Source organism: Medicago sativa, chromosome 6, assembly GCF_051527215.1.
Source record: "Medicago sativa cultivar Bolivia chromosome 6, Bolivia_mono, whole genome shotgun sequence".
NCBI classification, from domain to species: domain Eukaryota; kingdom Viridiplantae; phylum Streptophyta; class Magnoliopsida; order Fabales; family Fabaceae; genus Medicago; species Medicago sativa.
The window spans coordinates 56402422-56420832 of NC_140754.1; the positions used below are offsets into that span (position 1 = coordinate 56402422).

Here is an 18411-nt window from a genome sequence, read left to right on the forward strand (position 1 = left end):
TATTTGTATCAAATATTCTCATCAGAAATATGTTGAAACAAATATTCTTCAGAAAATATATTTTCTAAAATCTGTTTTGAAAATATATTTTACATGTATGGTAACTCCTAAAAAGTAGGAACATTTTTAGGAACTTCCATATACACCACCAAGGAAATCTAAAATATTGTTTATATTTTAGAAACAAATCTTCCAGTTTATTTTGGACAATAACGCGCTGCTTGGTGAACAAGAAATAAGGCGTGGTTTCTTTACTGAGATAAGGATTGCGTGAAACAAGCCATATGAACCGGGCACACTGAACCGTGCCAAGATGTTGGAACATTGTATCCAACATACATAAGTATTTGTTTTAGCAACAATGAAGCCAATACCGAAATACTCAACAATCTCCCCCTTTGGATTTATTTGTTGTTAAAACAAATCTTAGACCATTCAGACAGGGTAGAGAGATACCACAAATACATTTCTCCATCCGCAACCATGAAGAAAAGTAACTGCAAAATGGACATGTTAAATCATCATCCAGCACATTTATCCAGCATCTTGCAGATATGCCTAACCTCATGTTAGAACATTGGTTCTAACTTACAGAATATGGATATTTGTTTTAGCAATAATGCAGCCAACACAAATACCCAACACGATTCCCTGGGTAAGGACCTGGCAAATGCTCCAAAATCCATCCCTGCAACAAAATAAATAATACAAAAAAATAATTATTCGAGTTAAATATTCAATAAATCTAAAACATTATAAAATAGTCTAACATGATAATAAAATTTATAAAATAAATTCATAAAGAAATTAAGATAAATATTAAATTATTATCATAAAAAGAGTCGTAGAACCAACGATCGTTCTGTTATTCAAGATAACAGAATCATCTAGATACGTATACAGGTAGGCTAAGGTCATCCCTCCGCATGACCACTTCCCGATCGCCCCCAAGTCCGCCATGCAATCAAGATATATCAAGTCAATGTGTCTGTTCGTTTTGTTAGTGAACAACGCACAACCGACGAGATATAGAAGGAAACTCCTCACACACCACGCCCTCCTCATGGCTCTCTCCTGCATCTCCTCCCTCGTCTGTGGATGCTCAAGCCGTCTAGCCTCTGTCAGGTGCCCCTCATAAACCCGCTTCAATGCGGGATAACTGATATGACCAGCAGACTCATTCCTAACCTCAGCCCTGGCATCATTATCTGACATGCCCAACAACCTGGTCATAAGATCATTCGATCGGTCCCGATCAATCGACTCGTCGTGGTCTAGCATGCAGCCATTAATCGGAATGTGCAGGAGATTATACACATCGTCTAAAGTAATCGTCATCTCCCCACAGGTAGATGAAAACTACTAGTCTCTGTGTGCCACCTCTCGCAGAGAGCACGTATCACTGCATGGGTCATAATGGAATACCCAGTGTGTATCAAACCCTGGAGGCCAGACCCCTCCACAGGCTCCCAAAACCACCTCAAACCCGCCTCCGGCTTATCAAGCTCTTGTAACCTTTTCCCTGCATTTATGCTCTTGTAACCCACTTCATCATGCCACATCTGAAATTCAAATTAAATAAGACATTGTCACTATTTTAAATGATTCAAACACTTACGCTACATAATATTAAATAAATTAAATCACTTACGCTACATTCTTTTAAATAAATAAATCACTTACGCTACATTATTTTAAATATATATATCACTTACGCTACATAATATTAAATAAATTAAATCACTTACGCTACATTCTTTTAAATAAATAAATCACTTACGTTACATTCTTTTAAATAAATTAAATCACTTACCTTACATTCTTTTAAATAAATAAATCACTTACGCTACATTCTTTTAAATAAATAAATCACTTACGCTACATTATTTTAAATAACTAAAACACTTACGCTACATTATTTTAAATAACTAAAACACTTACGTTACATTATATTTAATAACTAAAACACTTAAGCTACATTATTTTATTTAAATAAAACACTGACGCTGCATTATTTTAAATAACTAAAACACTTACGCTACATTATATTTAATAATTCAAACACTTACGTTACATTATATTTTAAATAATCACTTCAAAACATTTAAAGAATTTTAAACAATTTAAACACTTACATTATTATGGTTCACCCAAAGAGGGTTCGCCACGTGCCTCGTATAATCGGACAATAGTGACGTGGTCTCAGGTCCTCCAGGAAAGGGAGGCTCTCCAGCAGGATAGGGTGGTATCAACTGAACACGACGAAGTCGTGGCTGAGTCGCCGCCTCAGGCTCACCCTCAGGAACATGATTATCTGCCTCAAGATAATCCTCCATAACATCTTGTGACACCCGCTCATCCTCTGCCTCGTCCTGCGGCGGCGGCTGAAAAAACATGCTCTCCTCCTGCATCCGATCATATCCAACAAAACCCTCATCCGCATAATCATGCGCTGGTGTCGGATCAACAACCTGGGAGGAGTAATCCACATGTGCCTATGACTGTGAGCCCTCTCCATGTAGCCTCGGGTCCCTGCGCCTCCGAGTCTTAGTGACATACGAGTTTTCATCCCCCTTTTCTCTCTGAGCACTAGCGGTACTCGCCTCTTTACCTTACCGCATCCTATCCTCTCTAATAACCCACTGCTGCTCATCCGTATCCCTAGCCATATCTGTACAAATTTTTTTTTAAAAAACATAAATAAGTTGCCAAAAAATATATACTTTTAAGGCATTTATCATTCAACTTAGACATTTCACATATTCATAAAAAAAAAACCATATTAATATAAGTTTGGAAATCCAACATAACATATTCACATTTCACATAGTTTGTACATATTTCGCTTAGGCATTTAATAATTCACATATTCACATATTCAACTTAGACATTTCACATATTTAAAAAAAAACCATATTAATATAAGTTTGGAAAGCCAACCATATTAATTCAACTTAGACATTTCACATTTCACATATTCACATATTCAAAATCCAACATAACATATATACATTATTAAATTTAACATATTTGGAAAAGAAATCACAAAAAAAGCAAGATTATTTCACTTAGGCATTTCATCAAACACCTTAAGTGCATTTTAAAATACTAGCACAATTAGTGTTAATTCAACATCAAATTCAACTACATTGAACAAAAACCTACTCTAAACAACAATGTCAGCATAAACAAGCCTAAACAACATCTAATTATATCATAATTTGCAATTTTTAAACCTAACCTAAACCTAACCTAAACACTAAACATTTTGCTAAAATTATGAAAACTAACAACCTAAACAGCCTACATTACATGTTAATTACTTGAAAGGTACTTACTTGTTAATTACTTGAAGAAATTTGCCAAAAATCAGTGCAAATGAATGTTGGGTGAATTTTGAATGCTTTTGAAGTTGTGTTGAATGTGTTTCTGTAAACCAGAAACTGCAGTTTCTGCATTCTTAAGATGCAGAACGCAGCGGTAGTTAACAATCGCTGGGTCCAGCGGCAGTTAACTACCGGTGTGTTTATCAGCGGTAGTTAACTACTGTCAGGGGCATTAAGGTCATTTACTTGTGTCAATTGGAAGTATTCTTTGTCAAAAAAGCAATTTTCTTAGAATAATGAGGCTTTGGGGCAGAATTGGAATTAAGAGAAAATAAGTAGGTTAAGGATTTATATATAAAGAGGAAAGTCAGAGTTAGAAAATAAGGATTACGTGCAAACTATTTTTGGGAGAAAGAGGAGAAACATAGAGAAAGAGGAGAAACCTAGAGAAGAGAAGAACCAGAGAAGAGAAGTATGTAGAATCCTTGCAATCAATCAATCTAAGGTAAGGGTGGGACTATCATTCAATAATCTTGAGTCTATGATTCTGAAATTTCATTTAACATGTTGTATGTTTAGTTTTTGAGAATTGGAGAATTACGGTTAAGAGTGATAATTGATGATTTATGTTATGTTGTTGTTGATTTGTGGTTGTTGATGATTGTTGTTGTTAATGCCATATTATGAATTTGGTATGAATTATGTTGAGTTGTTGTTGTTGATTGTGATGATTTTGAATGAATGTGAAGTTTGAATAATATAAGTTGCTTTTCCTGATTTTTTCTTATGTCTGTCCCGAATTTTGAAATAGAAACTGGTATTGATCGGTACAGAATTTGTCTTAGGTGTGAACATGAAAGTTGTAGGTATGGATGTTAGCTTTCTATTGCCGTTGGTCTGATGTCAAAATGATTTATAGAACTTGAGTTATGGTCAAATTACTGCATGTAGGTCACAGTGAATTTATATGGACTTTCCGCACAACTTTTTTGAATTTGAAACGAAAACTGGTATTGATCGGTACAGAATTGGCCTTGGGTGTAAACATGAAAGTTTTAGAGGCTTTGGTTTGACGTGAATATGATTTTTAGTTTTTGAGTTATGATGAAAATACTCCAAAGGGGGTGTTAGCGAAATTTTACGGTGACAACATTGTTTTTTTCATGTTTTTGCGTCTGTTTCACAAGTTTTCTGTTTTGAATTGGTCTTTGGTATAAACATGAAAGTTTCTTGATAATTGTGATATCTTTCTAGTAGCCTTGGTTTGACATGAAAATTTGTTGTGTATAATTTATTTTGTTTTTACAAAGATGTTATATGATGAATTGTTGATGTTTAAATATGATGTTATATGATGAATTGTTGATGTTTAAATACGATGTTATATGACATTGTTTATGATTGATGAATATGAAATTATGATGTGAAGTCGCTGTCGTTGTCGTTACCACAGTTGTCGTCAATATCTTCAAAGTTGTAAGTAGTTTTTCAATGTCGTTTAAGTTGTAAATTGTTTGTCGATGTCGTTGAATTTGTTGGTCGTCAAAGTATTGTTGTTGAGTCCATGCATACTCATTTAAAGATGAGGGCTCATGCCCTAAGTGCTTTTGCTCAATAAAGACGAGGCCTCATGCCCTAGGAGCTTTTGCTCAATAGTGACGAGGGCTCATGCCCTAGGAGTATATTTATGCTCACAAGCGACGAGGGCTTATGCCCTAGAATGGTACCACATGCATGAGTAAAATAATAGAGTTGCATAATCGAGTTAAGTTGCATTGTCGAGTCAAGTTGTTAAGTTGAGTTATGAAGTTGATATTGATGTTGATTATGAAGTTGATTATGATGATGATAATGATACTACATGACTATTGTTATGATATGTTGATGATGTTTATGTTGTGAAATATAATTGTTGAATTATATGCTTAACATTATTGTTTGTGAATCTCACCCCTTCTGCTTGAAAATGTTGCTCTTCGTATGAGTAACTTGCAGGTGATCGAGAATAAGTAGATGTTGATTGTTGTCGTGAGTGGCTATCTCTCACTGTGTCTTTAGGTGGTCTGATACGTAACGGGATGGGAACCTTTGTGGCTATTTTCTATTCCTTACGTACTGCTTATGATTTTACATGACTATGATTTAGTTTTTGGATTTTTACGAGATGTTTTGATGAGGCCTTCGTGCCAAGACTAATTATGTTGTTGAATTAAAATCGGCTACGAAGTTTTTGAATATTTATGTTGACCAAATTGTGAAGGATGAATTGTTATTTATTCCATTTATTATTTTTAAGAAGTGTGACATTCCATTTATGTTGAATGACTCTGATTTATATGTGAATTTTTTATGTTGGGAAAACGGGGTGTTACAAAAGCCACACGTCAAACCAAAACCATTGGAAAGCTAACAAAATTATCTAAAACTTTCATGTTTACACCAAAAGCCAATTCAAAACAGAATCGTGTGAAAAAGACGCAAAAACATGAAACAGAGTATGTTGTCAGAGGTAGCTCACGGGAAAACTCCATTTTTCACCCAAAATCCCAAATTTCATCTACCCAAATCCCAAATTTGATAGGAAACCTAACCTATGATTATTCTACAACCTGAACATCGATTATACACAAATTCAATGGATTTTCTACTCTATTAACAACCAATTACGACTTCAAAACCTAATTCCTAAATTCAAAAATTCACAAACAACAACATGCTAAACTCAATTTCAGAATTATACAACCTAAAATTAGAAAAAGTTAATCCCACCCTTACCTTAGATTGGTTGATTACAAGGTTCTACATGCTTTCTCTTCTCTGGCTCTTCTCTTCTCTTGGTTTCTCCCTTTTCTCCCAAAAACTTGTTTTACGTGAAAAACTCTCTGACTCTTAGTTTTCCTATTCTTATTTCCTTAACCAATTCTCTTAATTCTACTTAATTCCACTGAACTCGTCTAAATTCTAATTCAGCCCTTCAAGTCTAATTATTCTATTTTTAATCATATTCTACTAAATAATAAAATAAAGCCATTTAACAAAATAACAACATACCACATAATCAATTAAATCATATAATTGGACTCTAAACCCAATAAAATAGTTAAATAGATAAATAGGGCGTTACAACTGTGCAATTGGTCTTTTCAAACATCACAACATAACCATTGTCACAAAACTGACTGATACTCAATAGGTTATGTTCAAGACCATCTACCAACCACACATTATTAATTGAGCTAGAGGAGTTACCAATAGTTCCTGTACCAATGATCTTGCCAGACTGGTTGCCTCCAAACTTCACATTTCCTCCTTCTTTCATTGTGAGGCTGATGAACATTGACTTCTCTCCTGTCATATGTCTTGAGCAACCGCTGTCTAGGTACCATGATTTTTGCTTTTCCTTTCCTCTTAGACATATCTGCAGTATTGACATTTTCAGATTTAGGTACCCATTGTTTTATGGGTCCTTTCAGGTTAGTACTGGAAGTTTTACTCTTCACTTCTTGTACCTTATGTTGTAAGTTTTTTAGCTTCTGGTTAATCATTACCTTAGGTTTAACAACCTTTGGTTTTGATTCCCCAGGAGCATTAACTGCTTTGTTCTTCTAATACTTAGACTTCAGGACCTCAGATTTGTGTTTCAACAGACTCTGAGGAATAGGTTCTGATCTCTTCAGAATCCTGATCTTTGAAGTTTTAGAATCAAAGTTTATCATTGCCTTTGGCTTAGAGTTCTTTGGCTTTAAAGTAATCTTAGCCTTAGAGCTGGAAGCTTCAGGTTCTGATTGAACCACAATTTCAAACTTAGCACCTTCAGGTACAAAGAAGGTTTTCAATCCTTCCTTGATGCATTCATTGAAGGTGAGAAAAACACAAGAAGGGGGGGTTGAATTGTGTTTTGGAAAATTCTTTGTTTCTCCTACAAACTGAACACACTTGATCAGAAGCTAAGTGAGACAGCTTCTGAAGTGGTAATCAGAATCTAAATGCAGCGGAATAAAACAGAGAGAGAGAAGAAGAAAGACACAAAGCAATTATACTGGTTCCTTCCACAATCCGGAAGTAGTCCAGTCCCCCTTGCGCTTCCAAGGAGATTTCACTAAGAGTAATATCTGATTACAATTGCTCAAGCACACAAGCAAGAGACTTCCTTTGCTCAAGCACACAAGCAAGATACTTCCTTTGCTCAAGAACACAATCAAGAGACTTCCTGCTCAAGCACAACTGCAAGAGACTTCTAACTAAACAAAATTACACAGAAAATTGTTTAAGGTTGAACACTTGATATACAATCAGAGGTGCTGACAATACAAATCAGATACAGACTCAATGGACTTGAGAATTTCTAAGATATGACTTTGAGACACAGAAATTCTAAGTGAATGCAGAACAATTTCAGCAGAGGTTTGGCACTTGTAATAATGTTGTGAGTCGTTTGTTCAGCATTGCCAAAACTCTAAGTCTTCACTCCTTTATATAGAGGTGTGAAAGAGACGTTGTGAAATTTCCAGCACATCAAAGAGTCGTTGTTGAAGCTTGATATTTCACCTTTGATCTTTTTCCTGATTTGGTTGTTGTCCTATGAAGAACCAATTTGAAATCCATTCCTTATCCAAAGGAACATCTATGCAGGCGAAGCCGTATTCTGGAGCTGCTTTCTTGTCTTGTAGCGTGGACACAAAACAGAGTAGTGGAGAACGTGGTTGTACAATTCGTACATCAGTACAATGTCAACGCTTTTGTCCAAATTGCAAGCACATGCCTTCAAACACCTTGGAAATGACCGTTGCAAAATTCCACTAATCTTTTGTTGTGTTTTCGAATCCAATAGACAGCTTTTGCAGTGATGATTCTTCAATTCTTGAATTTTTGCAAATCCAGTTGATATTCAGCTTCTGGTGAAATGACTTCTGATGAGGTAGCTTGATAACATAGCTTCTGATGATGCAGCTTCTGAATGATACAGCTTCTGATAACGCAGCTTCTGATGATGTGGCTTTTGGACCTCTTGTCTTCAGGAGCACTTTACTATCTTCAAGAGCGGCTTTACTTCAGGAGCGCTTTTCTCTTCAGGAGCGAGTTGCCTTCAGAAGCACTAAGCTTCATTTTATGTTGATTCCTTTTGCTCTTTATTTGCTCATTCAGAACCAATAAATGATGTATCCTTTTTAAATATGGTCATGTACACTTGAACAAATATTAGCTAGTCCAATTTACAATTTTTAATACCTTGTTATCATCAAAACTCTTTAAGGTTTATTGTTAAACACATTTTGTTCCAACATTCACAACATGCTTTGAGACTGATTTCATTAGGTTTCCCTCCAGAAAATCCAATCCCTTTACCATTGTTTCTGTAAATGCTGTAAATCATTGAAACAACTTTGCTTCTGTCAATACCAGATATTATAAAATCTTCAAGATCAATTTCATGTTTGCTTAAAGACTTTCCATTACACTTTTCCTGCAGCTTCTAATAAAGATACTTGAGCTTCTCTTCATAAGTTTTATAAATGAAGTCAGAGCCTCTAAGTCCTTCTTCAGAAGCTTTCAGATCCAATTGAGTTGATTCTTGTTGTTTCATTAAATCAACATATTTTTCTTTTAGATCAATCAACTCATTGGTTTTCATTTCAAAATGTGTAAGGAGTTCTTTAAGAGACTCAATAAGTTCTTCTCTTGGAATTTTAGAGTATACCTCATTTTCATCTTCAGAGTCTGAGTCAGTATTTGCTTCTGAAGTCTCAGTAGCCACTAACCCCACAACTACATTTGCTTCATCTTCAACTTCTTGCTTTTAAGACCCAGATTCACTGTCTAAATCTTCCCAGGATGCAATTAAACTCTTCTTAATCTGCTTTCTGAATTTCCTTGTGTTGAAACTTGATTTCTTTGACTTATCCTTTGATTTATCCTTCTGAAGATCAAGGCAATCAGCAATAAACTGTCTAGGCTTCTTACAGTTGAAGCATCCCTTCTGATCTTCTTTCTTGGAGCTCTTGTATCCACCTCTCTTACTCAGAAACTTCTTGTTCTTCCTTGCCAGATACTCAAGCTTGTTGGAAAGCAAAGCCATCTTCTCAGTAGGATCTTTTTCAGAGTATCCATCAGGCGACTCATCTTCAGATTCAATAACTTTAAAAGCTTTTGATGACTTCCCTTTAGATGGTAGAGCAATAGATTTACTCTTCTTAGCAGGTTCATTTTCATTAAGACTTATCTTATGAACTTTGAGAGAGCTGACAAGATCTTCAACAATTAAAGTGTTTAAATCGTTAGCTTCCTCAATAGCAATAACCTTAGGTCTCCATCTAGCAGGCAAGCTTCTTAGTATCTTGCTAACATGACCAGAAGCAACATAGCTCTTCTTCAGTATTTGTAGTCTAGAGACTAGGGTTTGTAACCTTGTGTACATTTCCTCAATAGTTTCATCATCATTCATCTCGAACAACTCATATTGATGAACAAGCATATGAGCTTTTGCTTCTTTGACCTTCTTGCTCCCTTCATAGTTAGAACAAAGAGAATAAAACATAGCTTTAGCAGTGGATTTGTCACTCATGTTCATGAACTCTGCTTTAAGTATAATAGTGACAAGTGCTCCTCTGATAATATGATGCTTCTTGTAAAGTTTCTTCAGAGCAGGAGTATGTTTCTTTCTGTCAACAACAACTCCATCTTCATCAAGGACCAAGTCAGCAACACCATCTTCAAGCATGTCCCATAGTTCTTCATCTAAACCCATGACATAGCTGTAGAAGTTGGTTTTCGACCAAGAAAATTCTTTAGGATCTCCATTAAACTTAGGAATCTTTCCAAAGTTAAATTTCTTGTCACCATAATCATATGGAACAGCATGATTGCGCGCAGGTCCAGAACTGGGGGAATCACCAGACATGTTTTTCTCAGATCTTTTTCTGTTACACTGTTAAGTGTTAAGACAACAGACCAAGGCTCTAGATACCAATTGAAGGTGAGAAAAACACAAGAAGGGGGGTTGAATTGTGTTAGATTTTTCTTCGTTTTCTCCTAAGCTGAAAACACTGGTCAGAAGCAAATTGAGTTATGCTTCTGAAGTGATGTTCAGACTAACTTACAGCGGATAAAAACAGAGAGAGAGAGAGAGAGAAGAAAGACACAAAGCAATTATACAGGTTCCTTCAACGAATCGGAAGTAGTCATGTCCCCCTTGCACTTCCAAGGAGAGTTCACTACAATGTAATATCTGATTACAACTGCTCACTGCTACAACTAGCAAGAGACTTCAAATGCTCAAGCACAACGGCAAGAGACTTCCTATGCTCCAGAACACAATCAAGAGACTTCTATTGCTCAAGCACAACTGCAAGAGACTTCTAATCAAACAGAATTACAAAGAAAAATGTTTGAGGTTGAACACTTGATATAAAATCAGTGGTGTTCACAATACAAATCAGATACAGACTCTTAACACTCTAGAATTTCAAAGATATGAACTTTTGAAACAGAAATTCTAAGTGAACTTTGAATGCAAAATAATTTCAGCAAAGTTATGGCACTTGTAAATTGTTGTTGAGTCTGATTTTATTGCCAATCTCTAAGTCTTCACTCCTTTATATAGAGGTGTGAAAGAGACGTTGTGAAATTGCCAGCACATAAAAAAGAGTCGGTTGAAGCTTTGATCAATCATCAACGATCTTTTGCCTGATATGGTTGTTGTCCTATGAAGGATCAGTTTCAAATTCATTTCCCATTGTGAAGGAACATCGTTGCAGGCAGAGCTATTTTTCTTGTCCTGTAGCAGAGACAAACACAGAGTAGTGGAGGTAGTGGTTGTACACTTTGTACAATTGTACTTTGTCAACGCTTTTTGAAGATAAGCATCCAATGCCTTCAAATCCTCTCAAAATGACCGTTGCTTTACATTTCCAGTCTTCTGCAGTGTTTAGACGAGTTTAAAACCAATGAACAGCCCTTGAAGCTTTAAGTCTTGCATCTCCTGATGAACTCCAGGTTCTAGTGATCCTCAGCTTCTGATGAGATGCTTCTGATAAACATGCTTCTGATGACGTCATCACTTCAGGAGCACTTTGTCTTCAGGAGCACTTTTAACTTCAAGAGCACTTCTCTTCAGACTCTTTAAGCTTCGTTTTTGTTGATTTCTTAGCTCTCTTTTGTTCATTCATAACCTATTTAAGATGTCAAATTTTGTCTATGCTCCTGTACACTTGAACAAATATTAGCTAGTCCAATTGACAATTTTTAATACCTTGTTATCATCAAAACTCTCAAAGATTTATTGTTAAACACATTTTGTTCCAACACAATGACTAATCCATATTTACTTCCATATAAAGATGTAGTGTTAACTGGTCCAAACAAATCAACATGGTAATTCTAAAGGTCTGGAAGTTGAGACAATGTCTTTAGTTTTAAAAGATGATTTAACAATCTCCCCTTTCTGGAAAGCACCACAGAGTGCATCTGAATGATAGTTAATGTTTGGTAGGCCTTTAACAAGTTATAACTTACTAAGCTTAGAGATTAATCTCCACTTAGCATGTCCCAACCTTCTGTGCCACACCCATTTCTTATCATTCACTGATAAAAGGCAAACTACTTTCTGATCATCCAGTTCAGAGAAGTTAATTTTATAGACATTATCCATCCTCTTTCCCTTGAATACTATGGAGTTGTCATTTTTGTTAACTACTGTGCAGTTGGTCTTATCAAGCATCACATCATAACCATTATCACAGAACTGATTGATACTAAGTAGGTTATGTTTAAGACCATCTACGAACCGCACATTATTAATAGAGATAGAAGAGTTACCAATAGTTCGTGTACCAATAATCTTCCCATCTTGGTTGCCTCCAAATTTCACATTTCCTCCTTCTTTCATTGTGAGAGTAAGTAACATAGACTACTATCCTGTCATATGCCTTGTGCAACCGTTGTCTAGGTACCATGACCTTTGCTTTTCCTTTGCTCTTAGGCATACCTGCAACATTGACAATTTCACATTTAGGTACCCATATCTTTATGGGTCATTTGAGGTTAGTACTGGAAGTTTTACACTTCTTTCCCTGTACCTTGTGCTGCAAGTTTGATAGCTTCTGATCATTCAATACCTTAGGTATAACACCTTTTGGTTTTGGTTCCCAAGAAGCAGCAACTGTTTTCTTCTTCTGAAACTTAGATTTTAAGATGCCAGACTCTGGGTTCATCAGACTCTGAGGTACAGGTTCTGATCTCTTCAGAATCTTGATCTTTGGAGTCTTAGAAACAGAGTTTGTCACTGCCTTAGACTTAGATTTCTTTGACTTTGAAATATTCTTAGCCTTAGAACTAGAAGCTTTCGATTCTGACTGATCAACAGTTTCAGAGCTAGCACCTTCCGGTACAAAGAAGGTTTTCAATCCTTCCTTAATGCATTCACAACATGCTTTGATGCTGATTCCACTAGGTTTCCCTTCTGTGAATCCAATCCCTTTACCATTTTTCTTGTAATTGCCATAAATCATAGATGCTACTTTGCTTATGTCAATGCCAGATATAATAAAATCTTCAAGAGCAATTTCATGTTTACTTAAAGATTTTCCATTACACTTTTCTTGTAGCTTCCTACAAAGATACTTGATCTTTTCTTCATAAGTTTTTCAAATGAAGTCAAAGCCTCTAAGTCCTTCTTCAAAAGATTTTAGACCCATTAGAGTTGATTCTTGTTGTTTTATTAAATCAACATATTTTTCTTTTATATCTTTCAACTCATTGGTTCTAAGTTCAAAGTGTGTAAGAAGCTCTTTAAGAGGCTCAATAAGTTCTTCTCTGGGAATTATATAATATACCTCATTTTCATCTTCAGAGTCTAAGTCAGGTTCAGCTTCTAAATTCATTGTAGCCACTAACCCCATAGCTACATTTGCTTCATCTGCAGGTTCTTCCTTTTTAGACCCAGATTCACTATCTAAATCTTCGCAGGTTTCCATTAAACTCTTCTTAATCTGCTTTCTAAATTTGCTTGAATTGAAGTTTGGTTTCTTGGACTTATCCTTTGATTTCTCCTTCTGAAGATCAGGGCAATCAGCAATGAAATGTCCATGCTTCTTACAGTTGAAGCAACCCTTCTGATATTCTTTCTTAGAGCTTCTGTAACCACCTCTCTTGCTCAGGAACTTCTTGTTCTTCTTAGCCATATACTGAAGCTTGTTGGAAAGCATACCCATCTTCTCAGCAGGGTCTTCATCAGAATCTCAATCAGGTGATTCTTCTTCAGATTCAATAACTTTGAGAGCTTTAGATGACTTTCCTTTAGATGGAAGAGCACTAGATTTTGTCTTCTTAGCAGACTCATGCTCATTAAGACTTATTTCATGAACCTTGAGAGAGCTTACAAGATCTGCAACACTCAAAGTTTTTAAATCTTTAGCTTCCTCAATAGCAGTAACTTTAGGTCTTCATCTAGCAGGTAATCTCATGATTAAGTCACGCTTAATATATTATTACACGAACTATCTATTCTAAGGACTTTATTAACATTACACAAATATAATAAAGAGTGCCATATATTATTCAATAATAAAAGTCATGATACATAAGATAATGTTTAACATAAACTATTGGCCTCTAGGGCTTACACCAACACCTCCACTACTCTGTTTTTGTATCTGGTACAAGACAGTAAAAACAGCTCTCCCTGCAACGATGTTCCTTCACAATGGGAATGGATTTGAAATTGATCCTTCATAGGACAATAACCATATCAGGCCAAAGATCATTGGTGATTGATCAAAGCTTCAAACGACTCTTTTTGATGTGCTGGCAATTCACAACGTCTCTTTCACACCTCTATATAAAGCAGCGAAGACTTGAAGACTCAACAACAGTTTACAAGTACCAAAACTCTGCTGAAATGGTTCAACATTCAAAGTTCACTTAGAATTTCTGATTCGAAGTTCATATCTTAGAAATTCTAGAGTCTTAAGAATCTGTATCTGATTTGTATTGTGAACACCACTGATTGTATATCAAGTGTTCAACCTCAAACATTTTTCTTTGTAATTCTGTTTGATTAGAAGTCTCTTGCAGTTATGCTTGAGCACTAGAAGTCTCTTGATTGTGTTCAGGAGCATAGGAAGTCTCTTGCAGTTGTACTTGAGCAGTTTGAAGTCTCCTGCTAAGTTTAGCAGTGAGCAGTTGTGTTGGGTATTTGTGTTGGCTGCATTGTTGCTAAAACAAATATCCTTGTTCTGTAAGTTGGAACCAATGTTCCAGCATGTGGTTAGGCAACTCTGTAAAATGTTGGATACAATGTTCCAACATCCTGGCACGGTTCAGTGTGCCTGGGTTGCTGCCTTATTTGTACGTGCGTATTTTATCGTTTAAGGAAACCATATTTCCTTTACTTACTGACCAAGTAACGCGCATATCTTATAAGAATCAGCTGTGGAATATTACTAAAATAGATATTTTATTTTAGGAAATATTTGTTATGATTTGGAATGTTTCTAAATAGGTTCCAACATATTAGGACTTTCCAGAATTGTTTCTGATTCTGTTTTGCAAGTTTGCTGAACCGATCTACAAGTTTACTTAAGCCCAATGAATTATTTAGCCCAAGCTGCTTCAGTATAAAAAGAAGACTTCAAGACCTAATTGATTATTCAATCCGTCATTCTAAAAGTTAGATTTTTAGCCCAAGTTGATTCATGTATTCTGTTCTTGTGTCGTTTGTGATGCAAGTCAAGAATCTTTACTGTGTGCCTTTCTTGTGACATGTTAGATACTTGTTTAGCACTGAGTTTGTGAGTATTGATACTCTTGTGCATCAAACCAAAGTTGTGAAACAAGGTTTGGTTGTTTGTGTTGTAAGGTAACTTCTATCTTGTTGTGTTTGAGGTCTGATAGGTCACTGGGGCAGTGACTGACCATTAGGATAGTAAGATGGGATCTCAGATCTAGGAGTTCTTAGGTTGAAGTCTATACAGGTAGGTCCTAGGTCATATAGTGTAAACGAGGAGTTTGCTGAGAGCTATTGAATAAGGACTACACTAGTGGATTTCCTTCCTGGCTTGGTAGCCCCCAGATGTAAGCGTGTTGTGCTGAACTGGGTTGACAAACTTCTTGTGTTCTTTATTTTTTGTCCTTTATTTGTCTTGTTTTATTTCTGTTTATCGCGTGATGTTGAAACATTAATCAGAACATTGCAAACGTTAAAACATCTGGCAGAACGTGTTAAAACAAGTACGCGAGAATTTTAATTGGCATCAGAGCAGGCACCCTACCTGTTGTAGGGTGAGCTCTAGGGAGTTCTATTCTAGCACTATGGACAAAGAAGGTGGATTTGTTAACAAGCCCCCTCCGTTGGATGGCTCAAACTATGATTACTGGAAATCACGCATGAGTGCCTTGCTCAAGTCTATTGACAACAAAACATGGAAGGCAGTTCTGAGAGGTTGGGAACATCCAGTACAACTTGGTGATGATGGCAACAGGACTGATGTGTTGAAACCTGAAGAAGAATGGAGTGATGATGAATATGAATTGGATCTTGGAAACTCAAAAGATTTGAATGCTCTGTTCAATGGTGTGGACAAAAATATGTTCAGACTGATCAAGCAATGCACTGTGGCTAAGGATGCTTGGGAGATTCTCAAAACTGCTCATGAAGGCACAACTAAGGTAAAAAGTACTAAAATCCAACTTCTTACCACTAAATTTGAGAATCTGAAAATGTTAGACGATGAGAGCATTCAGGATTATCACTTAAATATCCTAGACATTGCAAATTCGTTTGAGTCCCCTGGAGAGAAAATCTCTGATGAAAAGCTTGTGAGGAAAATTCTCAGATCTCTACCTAAGAGATTTGACATGAAAAATAAAGCTATTGAGGAGGCACATGACATTTCTAGCGTGAAGGTTGATGAATTAATAGGTTCACTGCAAAACTTTGAAATTACTGTAAACAGTAAGACTGATAAAAAGGGGAAGGGTATTGCCTTTACTTACAGTGTGAGTTCTAATGATGCACAAGCAAGTTTTGAAGATGATGAAGACATGGCAGAGTCTCTGGCACTACTTGGGAGATAGTTTAAGAAGATCTTCAAAAGATTTGACAGAAGGTCCAGATCAAATGGGCAAAACATCCGACCCAAAATTGACAGTCAACCAAGTAAAGAGATGATGACTAGACCTGATGAAGTAGATTCTCACTACAAAGGGGTACAATGTCATGAATGTGAAGGATATGGTCATATCAGAACAGAGTGTGCCACTTTTTTGAAGAAACATAAGAAAAGTTTGATAATCTGGCTCATATCTCAGAACAACTGTTTTTGGCCATCAGGCCATGGTAGGATATAGCAAGCTCTTCATAAGACATTTCTTCCTCACAAGACTCAGTGTCTGACATTATTCTACCAGCTATGGCAGAGACATGATTTGTAGATTCAGCTTTCACTTCATCATCTGAGTCATCCCCATCTGACCAAGACACAACCAAACTTTTCTTATGTTGAACTATATCCTACCATATCCTGCGTTGAATAATGTCAGAGGACTAACTACAAACTTGATTAGCATTAGCCAGCTGTGTGATCTAGGTCTGAGAGTAAACTTCACCAAACCAGAATGTCATATCTCAGATGAGAAGGGAGAAGTTCTTATGAGAGGTACAAGATCCAAAGACAATTGTTATTTCTGGGTATCTCAGGAAGAATCATTCATCTCAACATGTCTCTTGAGCAAAGAGGAAGAGATCAAACTATGGCATCAAAGGTTGGGACATTTGCATCTGAAAGGGATGAGGAAGGCCATGTCATCTGAAGCCATCAGAGGCTTACCAGATCTGAAGATTGTTGAAGGTAGCATATGTGGTGAATGTCAGATTGGAAAACAAACGAGGATGTCTCATCCAAGGTTGGAACATCAAACAACCTCTCAAGTTCTTGAACTTCTGCACATGGATTTGATGGGACCTATGCAAGTTGAAAGCATTGGTGGAAAGAGGTATGTTCTTGTAGTTGTTGATGATTTTTCTAGGTTCACTTGGGTTAACTTTATTAGAGAAAAATCAAACACCTTTGATGTATTTAAAGAATTGTGTACAAAATTGCCAAGAGAAAAGGGTTGTGGTATTGTTAGAATCAGGAGTGATCATGGAAGTGAATTTGAGAACTCTAGGTTTAGTGAATACTGTACTGAAGAGGGAATCAAACATGAATTTTCATCACCTATAACTCCTCAGCAAAATGGTGTGGTGGAAAGGAAGAATAGGACTCTTCAAGAATCTGCTAGAGTCATGCTTCATGCTAAACACTTACCATATCGTTTATGGGCTGAAGCCATGAACACAGCTTGCCACATTCACAACAGGGTGACTCTGAGAACTGGTACAACTACAACACTCTATGAGCTTTGGAAAGGAAGAAAACCTACTGTTAAATATTTCCATGTGTTTGGTAGCAAGTGCTATATTTTGTCTGATAGAGATTACATAAGGAAGATGGATCCTAAGAGTGATGAAGGAATCTTTCTGGGCTATTCTACTAACAGCAGAGCCTACAGGGTCTACAACACCAAAATTGAATCTATGATGGAATCTATCAATGTAGTAATTGATGATGTGCCTAAAAAGAAGGTTCCGGATGTTGATGATGATGTTCCAACAACTACTCAGGAAACTAATGCACCTACCCAGGTGATTGAATCTGAACCAGAGAAAGAAGAAGATGAAGATAATGAGCCAGATCAGATGTCCACTAAGAAGGGTCCTTCAACAAGAGTACAAAAGAATCATCCAATAGACCTTGTTATTGGAAATCCTGATAAAGGGGTCACTACCAGAAGATCAGCTCGGGTCATTGCCAACTCTTGCTTTGTGTCCAAGATTGAGCCTAAAAATGTTAAAGAAGCTCTGACTGATGAGTTCTAGAATGAAGCAATGCAAGAGGAACTTAATCAGTTCAAAAGAAGTGAAGTGTGGGACTTAGTTCCAATACCTGAAGATGTGAATCTTCCAGATCAAGTCTGATGAACATGGGATTGTGACCAGAAATAAGGCAAGACTAGTAGCTCAAGGCTACATACAGATAGAAGGTCTGGA

General features: G+C 36.4%; 1 protein-coding gene across 1 annotated transcript; it reads right to left on the reverse strand.

The window, feature by feature from the left end:
* Positions 1–1220: 1220 nt before the first annotated feature.
* On the reverse strand, positions 1221–12210 carry LOC146915818 (uncharacterized). The gene is made up of 6 exons (XM_085721446.1): positions 12141–12210; positions 9210–9485; positions 9025–9116; positions 2612–2671; positions 2136–2471; positions 1221–1562 (listed from the first exon to the last, which is right to left on the reverse strand). The coding sequence occupies exons 1-6, from the start codon at positions 12208–12210 to the stop codon at positions 1335–1337; spliced, it is 1062 nt and encodes a 353-aa protein (XP_085577572.1). The 3' UTR covers positions 1221–1334.
* Between the last annotated feature and the right edge of the window lie 6201 nt (positions 12211–18411).

Bases quoted from the DNA above. Each gene is read 5' to 3' on its own strand.
- LOC146915818 (XM_085721446.1), bottom strand. From the start codon at position 12,210: ATGAAAGAAGGAGGAAATGTGAAATTTGGAGGCAACCAAGATGGGAAG. The intron at 2,672-9,024 runs GTATACTCTAAA...AAATTTGTACAG, and splicing joins ACTCTGAAGATGAAAATGAG to ATATGGCTAGGGATACGGAT. The intron at 1,563-2,135 runs GTAAGTGTTTAA...TTTGAATTTCAG, and splicing joins TTTGGGTGAACCATAATAAT to ATGTGGCATGATGAAGTGGG.